At 37.8% G+C, this 24,150-nt stretch overlaps 1 protein-coding gene across 4 annotated transcripts in view; it reads left to right on the top strand.

Moving 5' to 3' along the window:
- Positions 1-24,150, top strand: part of Robo1 (roundabout guidance receptor 1) — a 370,504-nt gene that overhangs the window by 254,466 nt on the left and 91,888 nt on the right. For all 4 annotated transcript variants that reach the window (XM_027412417.2, XM_027412416.2, XM_027412415.2 and 1 more), the window contains exons 4-7: positions 1,509-1,629; positions 1,967-2,105; positions 4,058-4,185; positions 21,925-21,933. In XM_027412417.2, coding sequence (XP_027268218.1) covers positions 1,509-1,629; positions 1,967-2,105; positions 4,058-4,185; positions 21,925-21,933 — 397 coding nt within the window. The remainder of the gene's footprint in view (positions 1-1,508; positions 1,630-1,966; positions 2,106-4,057; positions 4,186-21,924; positions 21,934-24,150) is intronic.

The following is a 24,150-nucleotide window of genomic DNA, read 5'->3' as shown; positions in this document are numbered from 1 at the left end:
TTTTGTCTGTCTGTCTGTCTGTCTGTCTGTCTGTCTGTCTGTCTGTCTGTCTGTCTATCTGTCACATGCCCCCCCCTTCTTTTTGTTAATTTGGATTAGGCTTTGTCAATCTTACTGAGTTTTTCCAAGATCAACTCTTTCTTTTGTTGATTTTTTTTCTATTTTATTGATTTTAGCTAAGTTTAGCTAAGTGTAATTATTTCTTGTGGTCTATTCTGTTTGGGTGTGATTTCTTCTTTTTGCTCCAAAGCTTTTCAATATGCTATTGATTTTACTAGTATGAGATTTCTCCAACTTTTTTATGTAGGCACTCAGTGCTACAAACTTGTCTCTTAGGACAACTTTTATCATGTCCCGTAAGTTTTGGTACCTTGGATACTTATTATACAATGCTAGAAAGTCTTCAATTTCTGCTTCAATCCATTTTCCATTCAGTAGTGAGTTATTCAGTTTCCATGAGTTTGTAAGCCCTCTGTTGTTGCTGTTGTTATTGATATCTAGGTTGAATCTGTGGTGGTCTGATAGAATGCAGGTTGTTATTTCAGTTGATTTGTATCTCTTAAGACTTGCTTTCTGACTCGGGATATGGTCAATTTTGGAGAAAGCTCCATGTGGTGCTAAGAAGAAGGTATTTTCTTTTGTGTTTGGGGGAAATAATCTGTAGGCATCTGTTAGGTCCATTTGGTTTATGACATCAGTTAGCTCCAGAGTTTCTGTTTAGTTGTATCCTGATGTCTCCTGAAATAGGAGAAGTGTTTTCCACTGGAAATGGTGCCAAGGAGGGAAGGGAGGCTGCAGCAGGTAGCCTGCCACAGAGCTGGGGATGAGAATGATTGATTCCATTTAGAGGAGTGGAAGGAGAGGGGGTTTTCACTCCTTTGTTGTGACTTTCTTGGTGGTTTAGGGGAAGAGCATTATACTTGGTGTCCCTTAAGTTTCCACAAAACTACATGGGAGGGCAAAACTCTGTTATCAAACATAAGATGTTAGTTTGCATTTAACAAGTAAGATATTTTTCTTCAAAGCAATTCTACCAAACTATCTAGAGACCTTTTTTCTATGCTTAATAATACTAGAATATGAATATTTATATCACTTGTAGCTGATACATACAATTTATATACTGATTATATTCCTATGGTTCTTGAAAATTAGCCCCTTTTCAACTTGTTAACCCTTTTTTATTTAATTTTGTGGTTTACAACAAATTAAAAATATGAAAGACTATCTGATTTGAAATATAAATTAACACTTAGACCGAGTAGTGAAACTTTGCCAGATGTATAGGTAAACAAAGTCTTTTCTTTTTTCATATTGTATATGTGGAATTAAGTTTGTTTGAGGATACTGCTAATAAATATAGCAAATTATATACACCAACGGTTTTGCTTAATAATGCTTTGATTTGTTTAGCTAGAAAGTCTCCTTTATTCAGGAGGATCTCAACTCTTTTTACCAGTTAAAGACATTTCAGTAATACCCGTGTCAATCTTTTTGGTTTTTTGAAGATACGAGGAGGAAAGCTCATGATCACTTATACCCGAAAGAGTGATGCTGGCAAGTACGTTTGTGTTGGTACCAACATGGTGGGGGAACGCGAAAGTGAAGTTGCAGAGCTAACTGTTTTAGGTAAGTGCATTTTTATTTAATTTCATCTAATTCCAGTAGAAAGTACTCATCATTATCATTTTGTATCTTTATAAAAAGGGGGAAATCAACTTTAATTAAGGTATATGCATAACCTTTTACGTAAGGGAGAAAGAAAGACCTGCAGTCTAATATTTGGAGGAAACAGAAGGTGTGAGATGGAACAGCAAAGCAGCTTGAGATAAAATAGTCAAGATATGAGATTAGCATAAATAGGAAACACAGCGAGAGGTCTACAGAAGTGGGCAGCTGTGTGGAATAAATGGAAATCTGTCCTTACTGCACATCCTAAAGGGTTTTCGATTCATTCATCTTCTAGAGAGACCATCATTTGTGAAGAGACCCAGTAATTTGGCAGTAACTGTGGATGACAGTGCAGAATTTAAATGTGAGGCCCGAGGAGACCCCGTGCCTACAGTTCGATGGAGGAAAGATGATGGAGAGCTGCCCAAATCCAGGTATGTATGGGGGCGCTGGTTAACAATATGATACACCAGTTTGGAATGTCTCTTTGGAACCAGGCCACGCACGTACTTTTAGTCCTCTCTTCTGATAGCATCACTTTCAGTTTTTATGAAACCGTTGAACAACCCATACTTCAAATTATAATCATTTCCAGGGCTAGTGAGTGATAAGAGATGTTATGTCCTCAATCCAGGACTGCAGCTGCGAGCCCCAGTTCCCATGACCAGAGGAGAAAACAAACAATCAAACAACAACAGCAGCAACAAAAGCAGAACTTTGTAGTAAATACTGTGTTGCCAAGCTAGGATATAGGAAATTAAGTATATGAAATGACTCTTGGATTCATGATATCATTGATTTACAATACATTTACCATGATGTATTTGTATCACAAGAATGTCTATAGTCTGTGGCCAGCGTCAGGATGGGTCCCTGGAGATCATTAGACACCAGAGGCTACGACTGTCTTGTCTCCGAAGCCTTCAGAAGCATGCAACTGTGACCTGTAGCTTGTATTTACAGTGTTTCTTCAACAGATGTCTCTTCTGCTCAGCCAAAATTAATACCAACTTTTTGCAAAGGAGTATATGGGAAAGGAAAATGGACACAGCATTAAACATGTAACTGAAAAATTGGACTTCCTTTTTATTAACTGCAGTATAACCTGGAAAGGCTAGACGTCAGGATTTCTTGATGTCTGCCGAATCCTTAAATAGGAGAGGAACAGAGAGCTAAGAATTAGGGAGCACTGATGATGAGACAGTGATATAGAATATTCTGGTACTGTCACCAGACCATTGTCTCTTAGGCATTCACTCAGTCAGCAGTGTGTGAAGGGTCCTGGCTAAGTGTCAGCATTGTAGCTTTAGGATGGACAGTCTATGCTTAAGAACCTTAAAACAGAATGCAGGCACAAGTAGATAACTAACAATATTATCTAACTCTTTTGTCACATAGGTAGAAAAACTTCTTAAAGGAAAATAAAACTTATGCAAGGGCTTACATAGATAGATAGATAGATAGATAGATAGATAGATAGATAGATATAGATATGGATATAGATATGGATATAGATATGGATATAGATATATGCATGTACACACACACACACACACACACACACACACACACACACACACACACACACACGTATGTAAATGAAAGGAGAATGAGGTAGTGCAGCAGATATGGACCATTGCAGCATAGACACACAGATGTGGTGGGAAAGTTGGTAAGCAATTATGTGATGTCAGACTGGGGACACTGAGACCAAATGATGAGGGGATTCATGCAGTGAAGAGTTTCAGCTCACATTGCATGACATTGCTAAGCCACAAAGGGTTAGGGTAGACAGGCTTAATATTCAGGAATAAACTAGAACAGTGGATGTTACTCTGTTGTGGATAGAGGCTCCATTATTGCCATGGTTTTAACAGAAGAGAGGTACGTTTTGCTTTTGATCTAGCAGATAAATCAAGCTAAGCCTCCTGAGTGGAGAAAGATTGCAAGCCACCTGATATATTGGATGGCGTGTCTGGTTTCAGTTTCAATGTTGTCACTAAGCATTTGAGGAGCAAGGCCAAGTGGCCTCATCTTCTAAAGCCTCTGTTTTCCCATCCACAAAATAGGATCTGCTGGATCATAACCTTCTTGCTAGAATTTAAAAAGGTTAAAATGTATAAAACCTTTATATTTGGGATTTAGTCAATTGTTCCATGCCATCTCATTTTAATGTGAGCACAGTAGCTTGAGGAAATCCATGAATAAAATTGTTCTTTTAGAACATGAATTGATTTTTAGGAATACCATGTTTTACACTGTTTCTAATTGTTTTGAGGGATTGCTGCATGTGACTTGATACCTAGGTATAGATGCATGGCAGCAATGGTGTGATTTCCCAAGAAGAGAACCACATAACTTTGCTTGATTTTTATTCCATCATCAGATATGAAATTCGAGATGATCATACTTTGAAGATTCGGAAGGTGATGGCTGGTGACATGGGATCATACACTTGTGTTGCCGAAAATATGGTTGGGAAAGCTGAAGCATCAGCTACTCTGACAGTTCAAGGTAGGCAATGATGGTGGTGTGTGTGTCTAGTTTTTTTTATCATGAGAAATACAATGCTCTGACAGTTCAAGGTAGGCAATGATGATGGCGTGTGTGTCTAGATTTTTTATCATGAGAAATACAATGTTGGTGTTTCAAGAATACACTATTTATTAGTTTTTATAGATACAGACCTTTGTGCTCTAAATATTTTATGTCAAATATCCAAACAGAACATTGTCTATATATTGTACAGTTGTTGGAAAAAATTGAATTAAAATTTCAGAATTATGGTGAATTGGATCTCAAAGGAGAGTATACTTTAATCTTTGTATCTATCTTGAAATATAGTGTCCTCCTAAGCTTTTAATTAAATGGTAGCTGTTTCCATGAAGTCTTTGTTGTAGAAAGAAAAGAAGTTTTACATTGCTTGCTTCAGGTCATGTTTCAGATCAGAGCTGTGTAAACAATACTACAATACCAGGTGAATTCCATAACCCCCAAGAACGTAGCGTTTGTTCACAGACTAGGGACTTTGCCATCTTCTATTCTCATAATACCTCGGAAAAAACAGGTAGTCCGAGTGTGGTAGGTGAATAAATTCCATTTCTCCTTGGGTGATATTGATGGAGATTTCTTATTGAGTCTATGAGCTAAAGTGAATAGGATATTCAATGGCAGAGACGCCTTGAAAATCATTTGTGTCTTACAAATGGTCCTCTGCTTGCCATTGTGTTCAGATTTCAGACATCTCCACTCTTCGTCATCCTTTTACTTCTGTCTCCATGATGTTTTAATGATTATTTCTCATTGTTTCTCACCTAAGAACTTTTTTTTTCTCCGAGTGAGAAAGTCTTTGTTGAGGAATTTGAGAGGCAATGACCTTTAAATGCATTTTATTGCTGTAAAGGATTTCCTATTTCGACAAGTATATATAGTAAACAGAGAACATGGCCATAAACCACTTAGGTTGTTTCTGGGGCTAACATTAGCAACACTCAGAGCTGTCATCTTTTCTGAATGTTGTCTCCTCTAAAGCTATTAAGAAGAAAAAGGTGGCTTTTGAGAGAGTTTCTCTACTGTGGATGTCCACAAAAGAGCCTTGTGGGCTTTTCACATTAAAAAAATCAAAAAAGAAGGAAGACGATTTCCGTCCTGTCTCTAGAGCCTTTATGTCCCACTGTGGGGTGTTTAGCTCAACCTCATAAAAACAAAAGAAGAAAAAGAAGGTCAAGAACAAACATTGAATTTCTAAGGCCTCGGTTCCTTCTCCTTAATCTAAGTTAGGCTTGAACTTCTTACTCAGGCTAAAACTGTATGAAAAGAACACCACTTTACATTTAGAGAAGGCATAGTAAGTTCAAGAGATGTTAAATCCAAGTTCAAAAGCCCTCCAGAGGCAGTAAAAGTGGCCAGGATGAATACAAAGCATGAAAAGGCATGTGTATCTCCAGGCTGCTGTGAAGGGAAAGCTGTCTATCACAGTCAGTTAAATGTGTCTCACTTGATGCTGCAGACTCAACGCCTTCTACCCTGGTCGACTGATGCTAATATAAACAGCAGCCATTCTGGTCCCTGCATCGTGAGGCACTGAAATCAAAATGTGGTTTCTTCCTACGAGTTTAAACTCAGTGCCAAAGCTAGGTCAGCCTTAAGTTTTCCATATGGAATTCTTGCTCCCAAGCCTGAATTAATTTCAGTGGAAATTGATTACAAATGATCAGATCCAGAACCTGCTAGCTGAGTTTAGACAGTCTCATTTCAAATGCGTTTGGTTTTCTATGAAATAGTGAGGGATCTGTGAGTAGCCCAGACCGTATTACTTCATTCAGTAGTAAGTATGTACATCAGCATTACTGTTGAGTTGCTTTAATGTGATAGAACGATAATCAGTGTACTGTACAGCCCATCCACAGATAGCCAAGAAGCATTCAAAGGAAACCCCAGATGTTTGTTTTTTTTTTTCCTTTGTGAAGAATATAGAAAAATATTATTTACTTCAAAGGAACCTAATCCTTGTGGTAGCAGGAGGTAGTTACAATAAAGAATTTAACAGTATAAGGTTTGTTTGTTTGTTTGTTTGTTTCTATGTGGTTCCTTTCTAAAAGAGAGTAGTGACTGTCAGTTTGCATGTAAAAGTGATCTTCTTGCACATAGCCACCCTGTGTGTTATGTTTTTATTTAAAAAGAGGAAAAGAGAAAGCTGAGACACGAGACATGTTGACTAGTTTATTATACAGGCCCGGCAGAGTATGGAGACTAAGAGAGAAGAGGAGCAGGGGTAATGGCTGACTGCCATGGAGAGGCAGAGAGAGCGCCTAGGTGAGAGACCGAGTAGAGAGGAAACAGAAAAGTAGAATAGGGAGAAGCAGAGAGAGAAGTTGGAGCTTTTAAAGGGAAGGCTGCTATGCGCAGAGGTTCCACGCATGCCCAGAGTCATCATGGGTGACGGGTGACGTGGCAATGACATAGCACGTTTTCTTGCGCATGCCCTGAACATTGTCAGGGGGCAGGGTCTGTCTCTTAAAGAGGTAGAGCCGATCAAAGCCTGAACCTTTCACTGTGAGCATTTTATTCACAGAATTCAGGTAGGAAAATGGCATATTAAAATTATAGGTGAAGTCACCTTAAATAAGGGTGATGATTTGATTTTCACCTCCAATACAGGGAAAAGTAATTGCAGTATCTTAAAAAGAACCCTGGTTTGAGAATTACTTCTGTTTTTCTGCTCTTCCTTTCTTGAAAGCTAAATTCTTTTTTTACTTCTTATTTTCGTTGTGTGGGGGTTTGAACCCAGTACCTCCCTTACCACTGAGTCACACCCCTATACCCAGTTCTCCCTGTTTTAGATGGTATCTGTAGAGATACTCTCACATATTCCTTACTTGAGCCCTCCCTCTCTCTTTCCCTCCCTCCCTCATTTCCTCCTTCCTTTTCTTCATTTGTGAGTGTATGTGTATGTATGTATGTTTGTGTTTATTGTATATTTTCATATAATGTATGTGTGGTGTGATGTGTGCATTGTATGTGTGTGTGTTGGATATGTGTTGTATCTGCACCTGTGTATGTTTGGTTTGTGTGTATGTGTATCTGTATGTGTGGTCTGTGTATTGTGAGTGCTAGTGGCATATATGTGGTTTGTGTGTCTGTGTCTGTTGTTGGGTGTGTTGTGTGTGGTGTTAGTGTGTGTGGTGTGTAGTTTGTGTGTGTGGTGTTTATGTATGGATGATGTGTGTGTGTGCATTTTTGCATGTGTTGTGTGTGTCTGGTGGGGGGGAGTGTCTGTGTGTGGGAATCTGCATTTGTGTGTGTGTGTGTGTGTGTGTGTGTGTGTGTGTGTGTGTGTGTGTGTGTTCCATAATAAGCTGGTTATTATCTTTATGCTTTGTACTTACTAGGCAGTTGTTCTCCCACAGAACTAAATCCAGTCCCTGGTCCTTTCTTGGTTTTTCTACTGTGCTTTAATAAATACTTGTTGAAACTGAAATATGAATATGCATTTTAACCTCCACTTGAGTGGTAAAAACAGCAAGCATGCATGATGAGGAAAATGAAGGCAGTGCCTGGTGGCTTGATCCTAACTGCCAACAGTCAAAGGCATTGGAGAGACTCTGATGTGTGACTCATTCTGTCTGTGGTCTGTGTTTGGAGGCAAGAAAAGCCATAATCATTGTACTATTTTAATAACATCATGTTGAATATTTTTTGAAAATTTTAAATGTATAAAATAAAGCAGACTGAGAAAATAAATAGGAAAAATTGAGAACTAGACAGAAATCCTAATTGTAATTGTCTTGATATATATGCTCGACCCGATTTGGGAGCTCATCAGAGAAACACAGAAATTTGTCCATGTATTGTATTTCTACAAAGAAGTAAAAAAGAATAAGGAAATAGCATATGAGTTGAAGGAAATCATAAAGGGCTTGGGCAGGTTTTAGTACCATTCTCAACTTTTCAGACCCTGAGAATGTGTGTCACAAAAATAGTAGCTAAAGTTGTACTACAGCCATCACAGCTAGAGTGACACTTGTGATGAGCCTTTGTAGAGAGGACCCTGGGTGGATTACTGAAGATTAAGAACATTTGGGGACACAACTTCTTAATTTTCTGAGTATTCCTCAGAAGGTGCTTGACCTCACCCCAGATTCTGTGAACGGATCAAGTTAATTGCTTTACGCATTTTAATATTCTCAGCTCCTCCATCCATTGCTCTGTGATACTGGAATATTTCTGTTCAACTCAGAGGCTAATAAGATTATTCATGAATAAACAATCTCCAGAACTCCTTAATATTCATGGCCACTTCAGACATGGGTGGCCTGCTGAGCTCACTCTGTTTCAGAGCATGTCACTGCTCCGTGACAACCACCTAAAGTTTCTATGCAGTGTTAGTCGTGTAGCAGCCTCGCACTAACGCCAAAACAAATTCTGTACTAAATCAAATCATAGATGCTATTATTATTTATGCTCACATTTTACTTGGGAAAGAAGAAAGTTACAATGAAATTTGGTGGTATTAGGAAGTTGCAGTCTGCAATACAGTCTGCCATGGCTCTGTAAGTTTTCCTTCAATAAATATCAAGAATCAAGAATCTCTCAGTTCTTTTAACTTGCATATCAAGTTGTACATGTCACGGAAGTTCCTCATCAGAATGTGACTGAAGGCTCAACAGTAATTTGACCAATGGCAGAACAATATTTATTATGTTATATTGGTTATGCTCTTAATGTGGCTAATTAAAATGAGGAAACCACCCTGTTTGGAATAGTTCTGGTAGAAAAGTGTTACTGCTTAATTCCTACTCAGAATATTGAGTTATGTAGAGTTCAGAGTCCATCATCTTTTGGGGTTAGCTAACATTTCCTACCTGTGACTAAATCAGCAGTTGTTTATTTGATGCTTAATGTTTGCTGACAAATCTATTGTCCCATATGTGTGTAGGTGTTTCCTTATACATGCATGTATACATGTATACATAAATACCATCCATACACTTCTTCAAGAATTTACCTTAAAAACCCAGAAAAAAACAAAACCAAACAAACAAACAAACAAACAAACAAACCAAAAGCTAGTACCTTTTAAACGAAAGATATGGTTGACTACAGTCTCAGGCTATTGTTACATTTGAACTCTAATGTCTCATGTACTACGAGTGTTAGGATGGCTAGTTCTGCCTCGGTAGGAATGAATTATTTTCCAAACAAGTGCTTAATACCGCCTAATAGCCCCATATTTTAGAGGAAATTATATTTACTGCAGTATTTATAACAACTTTATAGGTTGTGACATATCTATAAAACATAAAATCTAACCAGAAGAAAATAGATGCATCGAGGCACTCTGCCAAGCTTTTAAACACCATGTCACTGAAACTGTTCGAATTTATGCCTCCCTTTGGTATTTGAGAATGGTGAGACTTTTGTTTCATACAATTTCACTATCTTCATCGAAATGCATTACATTGTTTAGTGGGTGCTTGTCAGGTGGGCCTTGAGGTTTTTCTTAGACTCAGATTAATACTCATGGGGAATTGGTTTATTTATCTTTCTTTCAGTCACAATCTAAGGCTTTATTTTTAATGTGACTGATTTTTTTTTCCCTTTGGTTAAAGTTAGAATTTTGGTTACTCATAATGTGTACGTCTTCAAAGTATTTTTTTAAAACATCAAGGGAAAATAAGTATTTCTCTTTAATATACTATTTCTAACGAACTTTATAAGATTTGTAACTTACTTCAATGGCAGTTATGGAGATAGCTTCTCAAAAACATTTCCCTTTTGCGAACTATGATTGCAAAAGAAAGATAGACAAGACTGCCTAGAATTTAAACTCTTAATTCACTCATTTTCAATTTTGCCCTCAGCATGGTAGATTCTTTTGCTTGAGCTCCTCATTGCTTAAACAGGGCCAACGAGATAGCGTTATTAATCTTTCCACTCTCCTCGAAACTTCACAGATAAAGCAGCTCTTATTACTGTCACAATTTTATTTCCATAGTGAATTTGTGACTCAATCAGCAAAATGATCATGTTCCCATCACTGTGTCCCATCAGTCACAGGGAACTGAACTGAATGTAGACGTCCACACACCAGCCATTTCCTAAGCAATCACCTTTTATCTCCCTGCATTGAACCATTAGGAAAATCTAATCCCGTTTTTTGTGCATCTCTCTTACAATAGGAACTAAAAGATACTTAATTCTCCTGTTTCTCTTGAGGGCTGAATGCTGCACCATTCAGACACAGCAAGCTATATGTTGTTATCTCTATTGGTACCCTCCTACACACTTCCTAGCTTCTCGCATGAACCAGTGACTCTTCGATGCCTGAGACCTGGCTGCTTTTCTGCCCTTTCTTGGATCTGTGTTGAAACAAAAAGCAGGTGCCAAACATTGCCCAGCCAGGTGACAACTCTGTGATCATATACAGACATTCTGTAAGATTTCCGCTCCTCTCTCAGAAGGGATTGTCCGTTTTCCTTCCTTGATCTAGAATCACACCCTTCTCTCAAATTCGCTGTTTAATTTTAAATGTAGCACAAATTGTATTGCCATCTCCCTAAACTCATTGCCTGCATATAATAGCAATTCTAACGTAAATTGTCAAAGGGGTATATGCTCTATTCTATTCCATGGAATTATATTGTCTTTTGCCTCTCATAGGTATTTATGGCAAGTATACAATGAAGGAGAAAAGTACATCCTCGTTAGGATTGATTAGCCAGTGACAGCTGCTGGAAGCCTGCTCCTTAGAGTGTAAGACTCACATGAAATGGGGAGACACAGAGGCAGGGGGGGAAAGGGCCCGGGCTGTCTTTGGGCGGACTTAATTGCTGCTAATGGGATGTTCCCTCCAGCCTCTTCCTTGATGCTGAGCTGCATGTCAAACAAGAAGCTCTTGCTAGTGTCTCAATTGCTACATTTGTGTTTGACCCCTGCTTAAGGTCCCCATGAGCTAGGAACTGGTGAGCAATTTTAACAGTCAGGAAACCAAGAAGCAACTGTCTGAGGCTTATATAGCCTTGGAGTTTCTTCTGTCTTTGCAATAAACAGTAGTACAATAAAGACTTGAGCACTGAAGAGCAACTTCCCATGATCCTCCACTTCCCTTGGAAATGCAACCTATAGTCCCATCCGGGACACAGTTTGGAGAAGTGTCACACCTTTTGCTCACCTCCTTTACCATGTCATACCCCAAACCAGGCACCGCAAACTTGTAGTTTCCATTTGCCTTTGAAACATTTCTCAGCATTGTCCCCATCTTTCTTGTTTAGTTACCTCCCTCTAATGCAGGTATCTCACGTCTCTCTGTGAAACTGCAGGGCTCTAGCAAGGTTCTTTGTCTCAACCTTATTCTGTAGACTCGTCCATCTTCTGCAGATCCTCTTATCTAAAACATAAATCCAGCTCTGTTAGTACCCTTCATTAAACTTACCATGGGTCCTAGCTCTCTGTAATAAGATCCAAGCCTATTTCTTAGGCCGAACTACCTGGAAGTTGCTTTTTTTTTTTTTTTTAGATTTAGGTTGATACAAAAAGAATTACAGTTTCAGACCATGACTTTTAATCATAATCACTAGGCTCAAATACATCTTTATCACTCAAAATGGGAACCATTACAATCAGTATTTTTAGCAATAGGCATTTGTTTTATTCCTGTACCATAAGCATTCATGCTTTGGGATTTGATGGGCTCTTAGAAAGCTGTGGAAGCATTGTCCCTGAAAAAATAAATAAAAAATAAAAAAGTTGCCACATGCTTGAAGACATAATAGTTACTTGGCAAAGAGTCAGGGGATCATGTTGGATGAGGCAAGTATTCATATGGACCTTAAAAATTGAATCAAGAGGTATATTCCATTAGAGGAAGTTGGCATCACTAAACTTCATAATTTTCTAATAGAAAAACAATGATTTTGAAAATAAGATAATAAGGGTTCATATTAGTCATATGCACATGTGGCCATTACAGAAACTACTAGATGATGATTTCAGAATATGAAGTTACAGTAAAAAAAATAAAGTCAGTGGGGTTTTTTTGTTTAAATTTTGCAAAATATTTTCATTTTCTATTTTCAAAACAATCTTATTTTACATATCAATCCCAGTTCCCTCTCCCTCCAGTCCTCCAGCTCCTGCTAACTTCTCCTCACCCTACCTCCATCCACTCCTTCCATGGGGAATCAACAAAGTCTGTCACATCACTTGAGGCAGGACCAAGGCCCTGCCCTCCTGTATCTAGGCTGAGCACAGTGTCCCTCCATAGGGAATGGGCTCCAAAAAAACCAGTTCATGCACTAGGGATAATTACTGGTTCCTCAGTTAGTGGCCCCACAAACTGCCTCCAAGTGTCACCCACAGTAAAAGGGCCTAGTTCGGTTTCATCCAGTTTCCCTAGCTGTCAGTCTGGAGTTAGTGAGCTCACACTAGCTGGGGTTAGCTGTTTCTGTCAGTTTTCCCACTGTGGCCCTGACCCCTTTGCTCATTTATTACTCCTCCCTCTCTTTAACTGGACTCCAGGAGTTCTGCTCAGTGCTTAGCTGTGGATCTCTGCTTCTGCTTCCAACAGCTACTAGATGAAGGCTCTGATGGCAACTAAGGGAGTCATTAATCTCATTCATTGTAGGGGAAGGGCATTTAAGGTACCCTCTCCACTATTGCTTAGATTCTTAGCTGGGGTCACCCTGGTGGATTCCTGGCGATTTCCTTATTGCCAGGTTTCTTGTGACCCCACAATGGTTCCCTCTGTCAAGGGATCTCTTTCCTTTCTCTCCTTCTCTGTTCTTCCCCTGACTCAACCTCCCTGATCCTGTTCTCCTCCCTCCTCACCTTCTCCCCTCCCCACACAAGTCAATGTTTAAGTAAGGAGCAATATACTATGTACTACAGATTTCACTGCCTTAAGTCAATTACAAACTTTAAATCTTAATTTCAGGAACAAATTCTGGGGAAAGGAAGACCTAAATGATGAATGTGAGGTTTCTGTCCTCAAGTTCACTGAACATAGCTTTAGCAACACATAAGATTTTTGTGTAAGGGTCCCATGCCTCCTTTGGAGCTCATATGATATCTAGGTATAAAAAGGTAATAAGAGGGAAAAATCTAAAGCAAGACCTTCAGTTTGCAGTTTCCTTTCTTTGATGTAGACTTCGTTTAAGTCATTTGTTGGAACAGTCTCCTTAAATTGCTGATTTCACAAAGGCTGGCAGCATAATAGTGCATTGTGTCTGACCATTAATGTGGTTATTTGAGACAAAGCCAAAACTAACAGTGTCAAGGGGCCTTTTTGCAGGTTCAAGTTAGGTTTATGAGAATCCAGGATCCTGGTTAAGAACTGTGAGTTCATCAACATCTTGGGGAAACACATTATGAACCTTGCAAAGCTTTACCTGTTGACTGTAAGAACCTTAATAAATGCAGAACACTTTACCTGGATTGTGACAAGATACAATAAACTGCTTTGTGAAGGAATGATTTTTAATAAGATATTACATATTGTAAGACTTCAAAGAAGTTCAGGAAAATTAGCTTGCTACAGTAAACAGTGTTTTGGGAGACAGAGGACACACACACACACACACACCACACACACACACACACACACACACACACACACCACCACCACCACCACCACACCACCACCACCACCACCACCCACCACCACCACCACCACCACCTGTGTGTATTGCTACTCTTAAAGATGATGAATTCACAAGTCTTATTCTAAATACCACCTTCATGTAATTTGTTATGCATTTATCTTGGCTTTTCCTTACTTGTTTTTTATTTAAGGTAATGATTTTTTTTTAATGGAACAAAAATCTAGAGAGGGTGAAGGAAAGAGGTTTGTGTTATAAAATAGGAAACACTCAAAGGACAACCTGCGATAGCACCTTGCCCAAAATCTATGTCGCCAAAGGGTCCTTTGTGAGGAAAACCCCATCATCAGGAGTTTAATGAAGTCTCCACACAATTTAACAAGGGAAAGATTTATGAGACTAACTCCCTGTCCTAACTGTTCTGACCTAGTGGTGTAAATAGGATGCTGAACATCCCTTCACTTTGTTCTATTTATTTGCCTCTTGTTTATTTCCTAACACTATTCATGAGATTGAGACCCAGTAGCATTTTGGATTACAAAGGTTTTTTTTTTTTTTTAACTTTATTTTACTTATTTCTTCTGGGAGAGATAAAGAGCTCCTTGTGTTGTTCAACCTTAAAGAAATTAGCTGTCTTACCCTAATGAGGGCTGGTAACGTAACGTTCTCTGTGGTTTCTTTAATTCACATGTAAAGGTACAAGATGGAGGTCAGTTATTCAAATGAAAGTGATGTAAACCTTAAAAACTTATCAAAAGAAGACAGTTTCAGCAGTGGCCTTACTACGGCTAATTTGAAATACTCTTAGTGTGTGTGCCAGCAAATGTTTGAATAAATAAGTAGAGCAGTCAGAATGGAGAAATGGTTCTGTGACAGGTTCACACTCAGTCATGTTCCGGTCAAGAGTACCTCCCAGGCCTTCCCTTGTGTTCTGAACCTCACATGTGGTACATTCCCCAAACAGTGGTGGAGTACGTATTCTCCAGCCCCCTGCTGTGTGGATATATAACTGAGCAACTGTTTCTAGTGACCACCATTCTCAAATGATGTTGCTAAGATGGAAATATGTAATTTGTCCTGCGGATCTATAAGCTGTGAATTACTGAATCTGAGAATGAAAGTGAGGAAATAAATGACTTTTTTTGCTTTGGTCATTGACCCTCTCTCAAATGTTTGGTTCCTTGCAAACAATCTCATGGAATTTTTGAAAACTTGGAGTCAGTTAGTGAAGTTGTGTGTCATTTAATATAATTCATTTTACTTCTCTAACTCAGATTGGCTTAGTGTACTTTATCTGTACATTTCAGCCAAAAATGAAGTGACTGATATTATTCATTGTTGAAGGATTTTCACAAGGAGAGTAATTGTGGAATGCATTAAGGACATTTTTCCATATGAGGAACCTTGAATAAAATTAATATACTAAATAATTGAAATTTTGATTTTTTTTAACCCATCTATATATGTTAACTTTTTATTATTTGTTTGCTATGATTTCAGCTGTTTTGGCAGATATGTACAGTTGTAATTAATAGTAAAGAATACTCATTATTTCTATGTCTAAGGAGACATTTGAGCACATTCCACAGAAGTCATTGTTAAAACAGTTCCATGTGACTTTGTAGTATCTGGTGTCCTTCAGTTTTACTCCAGCAATTTAAAAATGTGAAGTAATTTTAAACTTTCGATTTTTAAAAGGATTCTGTATACATTTTAAATGAACATTTCAAAATACTTTACTTAAACTTTGCAAAAAAATGGATTAGTATACCACAAGCATTTCCATTTGATTTTTGAACTTTTCATGACTTGATAGCTAGTGGGCCAGCATAAACACACCTGCAAAATATGCTAAAATAAATGTAAGACAAAATGAGGCTGAGTAATTGCTTTGTAACAGATTTATAAGGGTAGGAAAATCCATAAATGGTTATTAAAGTTAGCTTAGGGACATTCATTTTGTGTGGTCGATGCTGTTACTCCAGAGTTTGGAGTGCTGCACAATTAAACCTGATAGATGGGCCGATTTACAAAGATGGTTTAGAAAGCCAACTTTGTGGATGGTAGAGCCGTTAATTCAAACAGTGCCTTTTAAGTCATTAGTGAATAGAGGGGAAAGGCTTTTTCACTCTCCCAAATATAATTACTGAACAATGTTGGTTTAACTTATATTCCTAGGGAGTAGATATTTAAGTAATGTAATTCTGTGCTGGGTTTCGGGAAACTGACTGGTAGCCATGTTGTACAAATCATTTGCTTTGTTACATAATGATAGCATTAAAAATTAGGGAACTGAGGCCTGATATTCTTTTATATTAAGTTGCAGACTTGGATGGTAAAGATTTGATCTTCTTACTACATACCTTGGACACTTGAGGTGATTGGGTTTGTTTGTTTGGTTTGGTTTGGTTTTTGGTTTTTCAAGACAGGGTTTCTCTGTGGCTTTGAAGGCTGTCCTGGAACTAGCTTCTTGTAGACCAGGCTGGTCTTGAACTCACAGAGATCCACCCGCCTCTGTCTCCTGAGTGCTGGGATTAAAGGCGTGCACCACCAACACCCATCTGAGGTGATTGTTTTTAATAGCTATATCCTGCCACTTTTGACATTTTACTAGGAATAAAATGACAAATAGCACATCTCACTATTCTCCCCATACTTTTTACATGTCTAAAGACTATTGGCATTGAAAGCAGTTTGTGGTAACTTGCATAGGACTTTTAGATATTTTTGTTGTTGATGTTGAATGATTGTGCTTAGGTCATTAATGAAGCAAACATATTCCAGAGCCAAAACTATATCAGAGTAAGGTTTAAATTTATTTTGTTTTTAACAAATGTGTGAAGCAATGTGATGAAAACAGCAAAAAGTGTTAAGAGCTGAAGAGACTGGAATTCCAGTTCTTCTCTTACCTGATGGGTAAACTTTACCAAGTGATGGAGCCTTCATTTTCCTCCCCTGGCACAGTTGGGGATACTGACAGCTGCTGTATCTGTTTCTGACAGCTGCTGAGGTTTCTAGTGTACTGTGAGACACACAGTTGACACTGGCGGCTCTTTATTATAAAACCAAGAGCCAGACATTTATACATTTTTCACAGGATCACAGACCCAATACCTTGTGGAGATCGTTTCCATCTAAAGCAGTGTTCCTTTCAATTGGAGAAGGTTATCATCAGCCATCATGGACCAGGCCTTCAAGGAAATGAGCCACTTAAGGATAGTCCTTGTTGATTGTTTCATGAACAAGTATCTCAGCACTGTCCGTGTGCCAGAGTGCTGTGACTTGTGAGTGTGGCATCCATGTTGTAGTGAATGGGTGACCTAGCAGATACATTTGAATCATACATGCTTTAATTTCAAGATACACAAAGGGCACCATTTAAATGAGGGAAATGGGTAATATTTGAAGGAAAAGAGGAAGAATACAACCTTTGGCCCAGTTAGACATGTCAGACATTGCTCAAGGTCAGAGTGTGTGGTTTGTTAGGACATTCTCAGATAAGAGTTAAACAAACAACGACAGCAAGGTTTCTGAGTTCAGTCTGGCATGACTGGCATCTCAGGACACATCCCTCGTTGCTTTGGTGACTGTCCTGTGTGCTGTGGCTGGGATCAGCAGCATCCGTGCCTCCTGTCCACTGAAGGCTGGGAGCTCATCCCCTTCCTCCAACTGCCGCCCTGACAACCAAAATTGCCTCCAGAGCCATTGTTCTACAGGATGACATGAGGTATTTGATCAGAGGCAAAAAGTTCACAGTGTTTTATGTATCCATTAAATACATTCTAAAATATCCCTTTTATTCTCTCTATTTTTATGTCTGCAACGTTGAAAGACATAATGACAGGCTTTTATGTTAAACTCAATCCTTTCTCCCCAAAAGAAATAATACCTCGTATTGGAGTACCAGAAGGGCTTCTGATTGTTAGTGATATCATTCATGTGGATTTGTGTCTGTAATTCTCACATACCAATGACTGGGGTTCCTTGGTTCAAACAAAGATGGTGGCTTCATTACTTCAAAACTAGTGTTTGGCTGTGTGGCCAGAAATGTGCTTCTTCTTCAAGGCCCTGTGACTTTCCAACCCATTAATGTTCTTCCACAATGAGGTTTTTGTTTTTTGTTTGTTTGTTTTTTACACATTCTAGTTTGTCAACCTTGTTAACTGAGTCCTTCTCCACTATAGAAGAGAATTTTTAAAAAATCACGCTAATTTAAGGATTCATTAGAAATTAGCTGCTGCTTGCCATAAAGAAATGCTATTAATTAGAAGGGTTTGGAGCGGAGATGATTTCATTTATAGCCACATGAAGAAAGCTACTGTTCTGTTTACTAATAGCATGGGTCCTGCTGTACGAATGCTTGCTTTACTATACAACCTTCTAATGAACTATACTAGGAGTTTCAAATACACAATTGTTTTTTCCAATTACTGTGGCAGTATTCTGCTTTCTCATTCCTTTACCCCCTCAGCACTAGGGACAGAACCTAGGATAACTGTATAGTATATGGCTAACCCAGTAATTTATTTCACCTATAAGGGTACCCGAAAATACATTTGCCATTAGGCATTAGGTAATCTAGGCAATCGATAGTAACACAAAATACAAAAACCTAATCATAGTGTAATACAGAAATATTTTATCTTCTTTAATTTTTCCGATATTTCCTAGATTTAGCATTGGTAAAGTTCTTCATCAATTAAAAATGGTATTATTAGGACAGAATTTTTGTATTTTCCAATTGGTGCTTGAATCCAGGGCCTCACACATGCGATGCATTCATGCTGCCGCTGAGCTCCACTACAAAGAATATTTTTGAAGACCTTTTGAAAGCAGACTTTATGTCTGTGTAGATGTAATCTATTTGGAGACCTGTGGGGCAGGGTGATCTGGCCAGCCTTTCTGCTTTGCCTCTGAAGGGCCACTTTAAAATCGCAGCATAGCAAATGCTATGAGATTCAAAGTCACCATTGCTTTGCCGTCTGCAGTAGTCTGTTGACACTGCTGTTGGCAAGTAGGAACAAAGGACTTTTTCAGACCCTTGAAGACATCAAAATCTGCAACCCGTTTGTGGTTCACTTCCTGCCATCTGCTGCTGTCCCAAACTTTGCTTGAGTTGTTCATGCTATTGCCATGCAGAATCTTCTGTTTCATGATGGCCCATTTATTAATTGTTGATCTTAGTGTCTGTGCTAATGGTGCTCTGTTGAGAAAGTCTGCTCCTGTGCTGTTGAGTTCAAGACTATCTCCTTCTCTTCTATGAGGATCAGTGTATCTGGTTTTATGTTGAGGTCCTTGATCCATTTAGAGTTGAGTTTTGTGCATGGATCTCTTTGGATTATTCTACATGCAGGCATCCAGTTAGACCAGCACCATTTGTTGAAGAGGTTTTTTTTTTTTTTTTTTCCCAGTGTATATCTGGCGTTTTTTGTTTTTTTTTAATCAAAAGCCAGGTGTCCATAGATCCATGGATTTATGTCTGTCTGGTTTTCAAGTTGATTCCAATGAATAAATACTTTCGTTTTTATGCCAATACCGCCCTGTTGTTTGTTAGCAGGAAGAAAGTAGAGATACAGGTACTCTGAGCCTTCCCATCAGAAGGAGGCATTGGAAAGAGTGAGAAGTTGAGAGTGAAGCCTCCCATACATGGTGAACTCATTGGATGGTGAATGACAGGTTCCAGTCATTCTGCTTTCTGAAGAAGTCTTTTGACATACTTACTGCATAAACAAGATTGTCACTGCACATTTTATAGAAAGGTCTCTGTTCTCTGAATAGAAAAATAAAATTGTTTGGCTTCACTCTCAGGGGAAATGTAGAGAAAAAAACATGCACGTACGAAGGTCTTAAAGAAATGTGCACAATTGATATTTTTAGAAGATTAGAAGAAAAATGTAAGAATTATGATCTCCTTAATACTAGAAGAAGAATGCAGGAGGTATGCAGAATTTGTTTGTTGGTTTGTTTATTATTTGCTGACACTAGAACAAATGAGATTCAGTGTGAATTACAAACGGATTTTCATTATGGTAATTTGAACCATTTCTTGATAATCATGGTTGCTAAAAGCTTTAGTGTTCCATCATTCAGATAGAGTTTTCTCAAGGGTTTTTGATGCTTTTAGTTTTTTATGATGGGAGATGTTCTTAGATAACATTTAAGGCTTTGAATAGACCATAAGAGTTATCATTTGTCATTGATACATGATGCAGATGTTGTAGCCTGAAGTTCTTACATGTGATCCATTCTAATCCTGTGAATTGTTAGTAAACTGTAGGGAAGACAGGGCATTTTCAATTTTAAAGGAGTGGCTTCCAGTAACTCTATTGCTTTTTTAATTTTTTAAATATAAAGAATTTTTAAATATATGAAATACAAATAGCATTATTCTGATGAGATCAAGTCTGTTTCACAGATTAATCTTTGAGAAAGTTCTGCAACTTCTTGTTGCTTCAAAGAAAACTTGACTGTTTCTCAGATCCTTTCTTTTGTAGCTGCAGAAGAGTTTCCTCTTGCCATACAAGGCAATCTCTTTAAGATATTAAGAAATACAATAGTGTTCTTTCCACCCTTTTTGATTCTACATTTTTTAAACTCTTCTGAATAATGTTTATTTTCCCCTTAAAATCAAAAGTAAATTTGTACGCAGTGTAAATTGTAGCTCGAATAATATAAACCCAGAGACAGATATTGAGGTTCAAGCTGAAGAAAAGAAAAGCAAAGCAGCAACCACTAGAGAGTTCTTACCTCTACCAAGGCTCAGACCAAAGTGGGGCGATTCTGTCCTCAGTGTGACTGCAGACTGCAATGCTCTCCACCAAACCTCAACTGCCCTGAGACTGCACTGAGTTCCTGCCTTATATTCCTTCCTAGTGCTGGATTTAAAGGCATGTCATTACAAGTGCTGGGATCAAAGGTGTGAGCTCTGTTTTTCTTTTAGACTGATTCACTCTCATGTAGCCCAGGATGGCCTTGAACTCACAGAGATCCGTCTTCCTCTGTCTCCTGAGTGCTGGGATTAAAGGTGGGGCCATTACTGCCTGTCCTCTATGGCTAACCAGTTATCTCTTAATATCACTACATTAAATATTTCTGGTTCCCTTTAAAACGTTGCATATGTGAAAAGGTGGACAAGGAAACTTTTTTTCCCACTTTGTAACTGCACTATCTCAAAGCAGCAGTCCTTGACCTTGATTTAGACTACAGAGACATAGATCAAGTCCAGTTAGTTTTGGTAGGGAACTATTTGTTTGAATGAAATGGATTGAGGGTTCCTAGTGTGGTATATGAGGATCTTCTGTGTTTAAAAGCAGTGACCTTTACTTCTGAAATAGAGAAACAGAGTAATTACTTTCTATTATTTTAAATCAGCATTACTATATTAAAATAATCCTGTTTCAGCATTGAAAATTAATAATGTGATTGTGATTTCTAAATAGTTATATGTTTTTCCTGTTTTCATAATTTCTTCATTTTTGTATGCATATTCTCAAGCATGTAAGCTCAGTATATTTTAATCATCTTTCAACTCAACTCAAGTCATGAACCAGTATGACCTACCTGGTATTCATCAGAAATGCAGATTCTTAGACCATACCTTGAACTTTAGAGTCATTATCTATTTGTGGGGGTCATTTGTATATATATAGTCAAGTGTGAACAATAGGAGTGGAATAGAATATCATTACCAATGTGAAACATAAAAATCAACCTGATAGTAGATCTATTTGGAATTGAACATTCTTTATCTTTAAAGTGATGCTTACTCTATTTTTGTGTAGTGTTAGCAGCTAGTATTTATAATACTTTGGAAAATCCACTACATAAGGAATATGTTATTTTTAGCAAAACATAAAATTGTTGTTGAACAATGTTTTATAATTTTATAACTGTCTATCCATTGTAATTCCACCATTTTTCACAGTAGAGATCTCAAGATTCATTTCTATTTTCCTAAGTTATTCATGATTGTGCTTGAAATGCTAACAAATATTCATTCATGGATAGTGTGACCAGTGTATCTAAATATTAATGTGTTCTTTAGTTTATGTTAAAGGAGAATCATTGTTAAGTCGAATCTTACTACTTTTTCTGTTTCATTTTTTTGTTTGTTTCCTTATTTTTATTTATTCCATGTTTTCTTTTTTTATTTTAGTTGGGTCTGGTAAGTTGACATTTTATTGGCCATCTCCTAATCACCGTGTCACTGTGACTGGAACTTCTCTTCCCCTTTCCATCCATACCCTTCCATGTCCTTCAACCAATCAGCCTCCATGTTTCACTTGTCATTGGCCACAAAGACAGACTGCACAGAATAAATCTGCAGGAAGTATGGGTAACTGGGACAAAGAGTAAAGGTAATGGGTTTGCTAACTTTCTGTCTTATTAAGTCATGTGTGATCTGAGCCCTTTAATTTCCTCCTTCCTGGGGATAAGTCATAGCATTGTATCTTGGTGAATGAAGAGCGATTTCATTTTGTACCTCTATATCATTAAAAGAACACAAAGACAGGCCATGAGAACAATTTGGCTTTCTTTGTTTCAAGTATATTCTTAAGACCCTATCTGTGGACCCTTTTGTAATTAGAATTCAGGAGTCCTTAAAGTTCAATTCCTGGGTCACCTTGTGCTTGGAACTTCTTAGTGCTCATTTCCATTTCTTTGCATAAGGTTCATTTCATTTTATATACACAGTAACCACATGGAACAACCAAAATTTGCTTTTACTTTGTTTTTCTATAAATAAAGAGGACCAAGGTTCTTTGCACTTAGTTTAGAAGAAGATCCATTCATTCAGTAAGTCTGACTGAACACCATGTTGAGAGAAATTGCAATACTAAAAGACCAGAAAGTCATTTTCACCTTAAGAAAATTTCTTGTTTAAGAAATTGTTGTTTAAGAAAACACAGATGTTTTTATTTCATGTTCACATATTCTGTAAGATGAGCTGTCCAATAGTAGAGTATGTTAGACACTGGCTATGTGAGCTGTTATTCACAACTGAGAAAAATCAAACTTTAAAACAATAGAGATTGATTAAATTAAAGATAGTATATCAGTTATTCAATAATTATTAAAATTGTGCTCTAGTATGATATTGCTAAAGAATATTATGTAGTTTGCATGGTAGGATTGTTAGCAGTTGTTCTTTTTCTTTTTTGTCCATTTTCCACATTTCCAGCACTTAATATATTATTATACTGGTTCCATCATTATGTACTTTGAACACAGCTAACATAAATACTTTAGTTTTCAAAAGCCACTACAATATATAGTCATAAAACATCAAGTCTGTGTATTCGGTGAGTATCTTCAATCTAAATAAATATATATTAACAGAAATGTATTTGGTCCATCTTTTCCTTAAAGACATAGCTGTGTCTGATATCTGACATAATAGGAAGATGATTTTTTTCTTCTGTTTATTTTTTAAAGCATGTGTTACTGGCTTCAAACTCTCAGACTGAAGCGTTGCTCCTCCTAGGCCCTCTGGGTAGCTGGGACTACATCAGCTTGTGCCACCACACTAGTCAGAGGAGAAATTTTGAAAGTTTATTTCTAAGAAGTCTCTTGTGGCTGATGTCACTGTTGATGTTGGCTTGAGATTTTGCCTACAGAATATAGTAAATCATTTCCAAGCAAATATCCTGTGTGGAAGGATTGCTTCAGGATAAATGTAGTTAGCATAAGGGTTTGTATTCCTTTTTCCCAAATAAGTCTTTGAGGTTTGAGGAGAGCTGGCATTTTATAAAAGAAACAGCTTCTGGCACACATTCCTAGGCGAGCTCCTGAGATTTGGGATGGAGACCACCCCAAGGCTTCTCTTGACTAAGTGGTTTGAACATTTATATTTTCCTACTTGGATTCCCTTCGTATTGGAAAGTCATCTGCTCACCCACATCTAATTCATCATTTGCCCTTCCTTCATTGAAAGAAACCAAACTCTAGACTGGATTTCATTTATTTTTCAGTCAGCTTTGAGTCTCCTAGTCTCATCTCTGCATCAGTTTTTCTAACCCTTACCTAAGGAGGGAAAAGCTCCTGTTTGGCTTGGTACAGGAGGGGACATCCCCAGGCAACCAAGCACGTGCCTATTATTATACCTGGGTAATTACAGTGTTAGCTACATTCATGAGTAAGCCACTCAATTACCGTCACAGGTTTTCTACCAAAAATTATTAGCTAAAGCTTCGGTTTGACCACACTGAACTCCAACTGTGTATCTTGACTTTGTATTTTATCTTCTGTAAGTTAGAGAACATTTTAAAAACTTTGGCCTGATGTCACAGGTACCCTATAATTTTCTAGTCAGCTAGTCAACTGTTAGAGTTCCTACTAACCTTCAATTAAAAAAAAAAAAGCCATAAAAGAAAGTACATTA

The sequence above is a fragment of the Cricetulus griseus genome, chromosome 4 (genome assembly GCF_003668045.3).
Source record: "Cricetulus griseus strain 17A/GY chromosome 4, alternate assembly CriGri-PICRH-1.0, whole genome shotgun sequence".
NCBI classification, from domain to species: Eukaryota; Metazoa; Chordata; class Mammalia; order Rodentia; family Cricetidae; genus Cricetulus; species Cricetulus griseus.
This window is presented reverse-complemented; position numbering and strand designations above follow the sequence as displayed.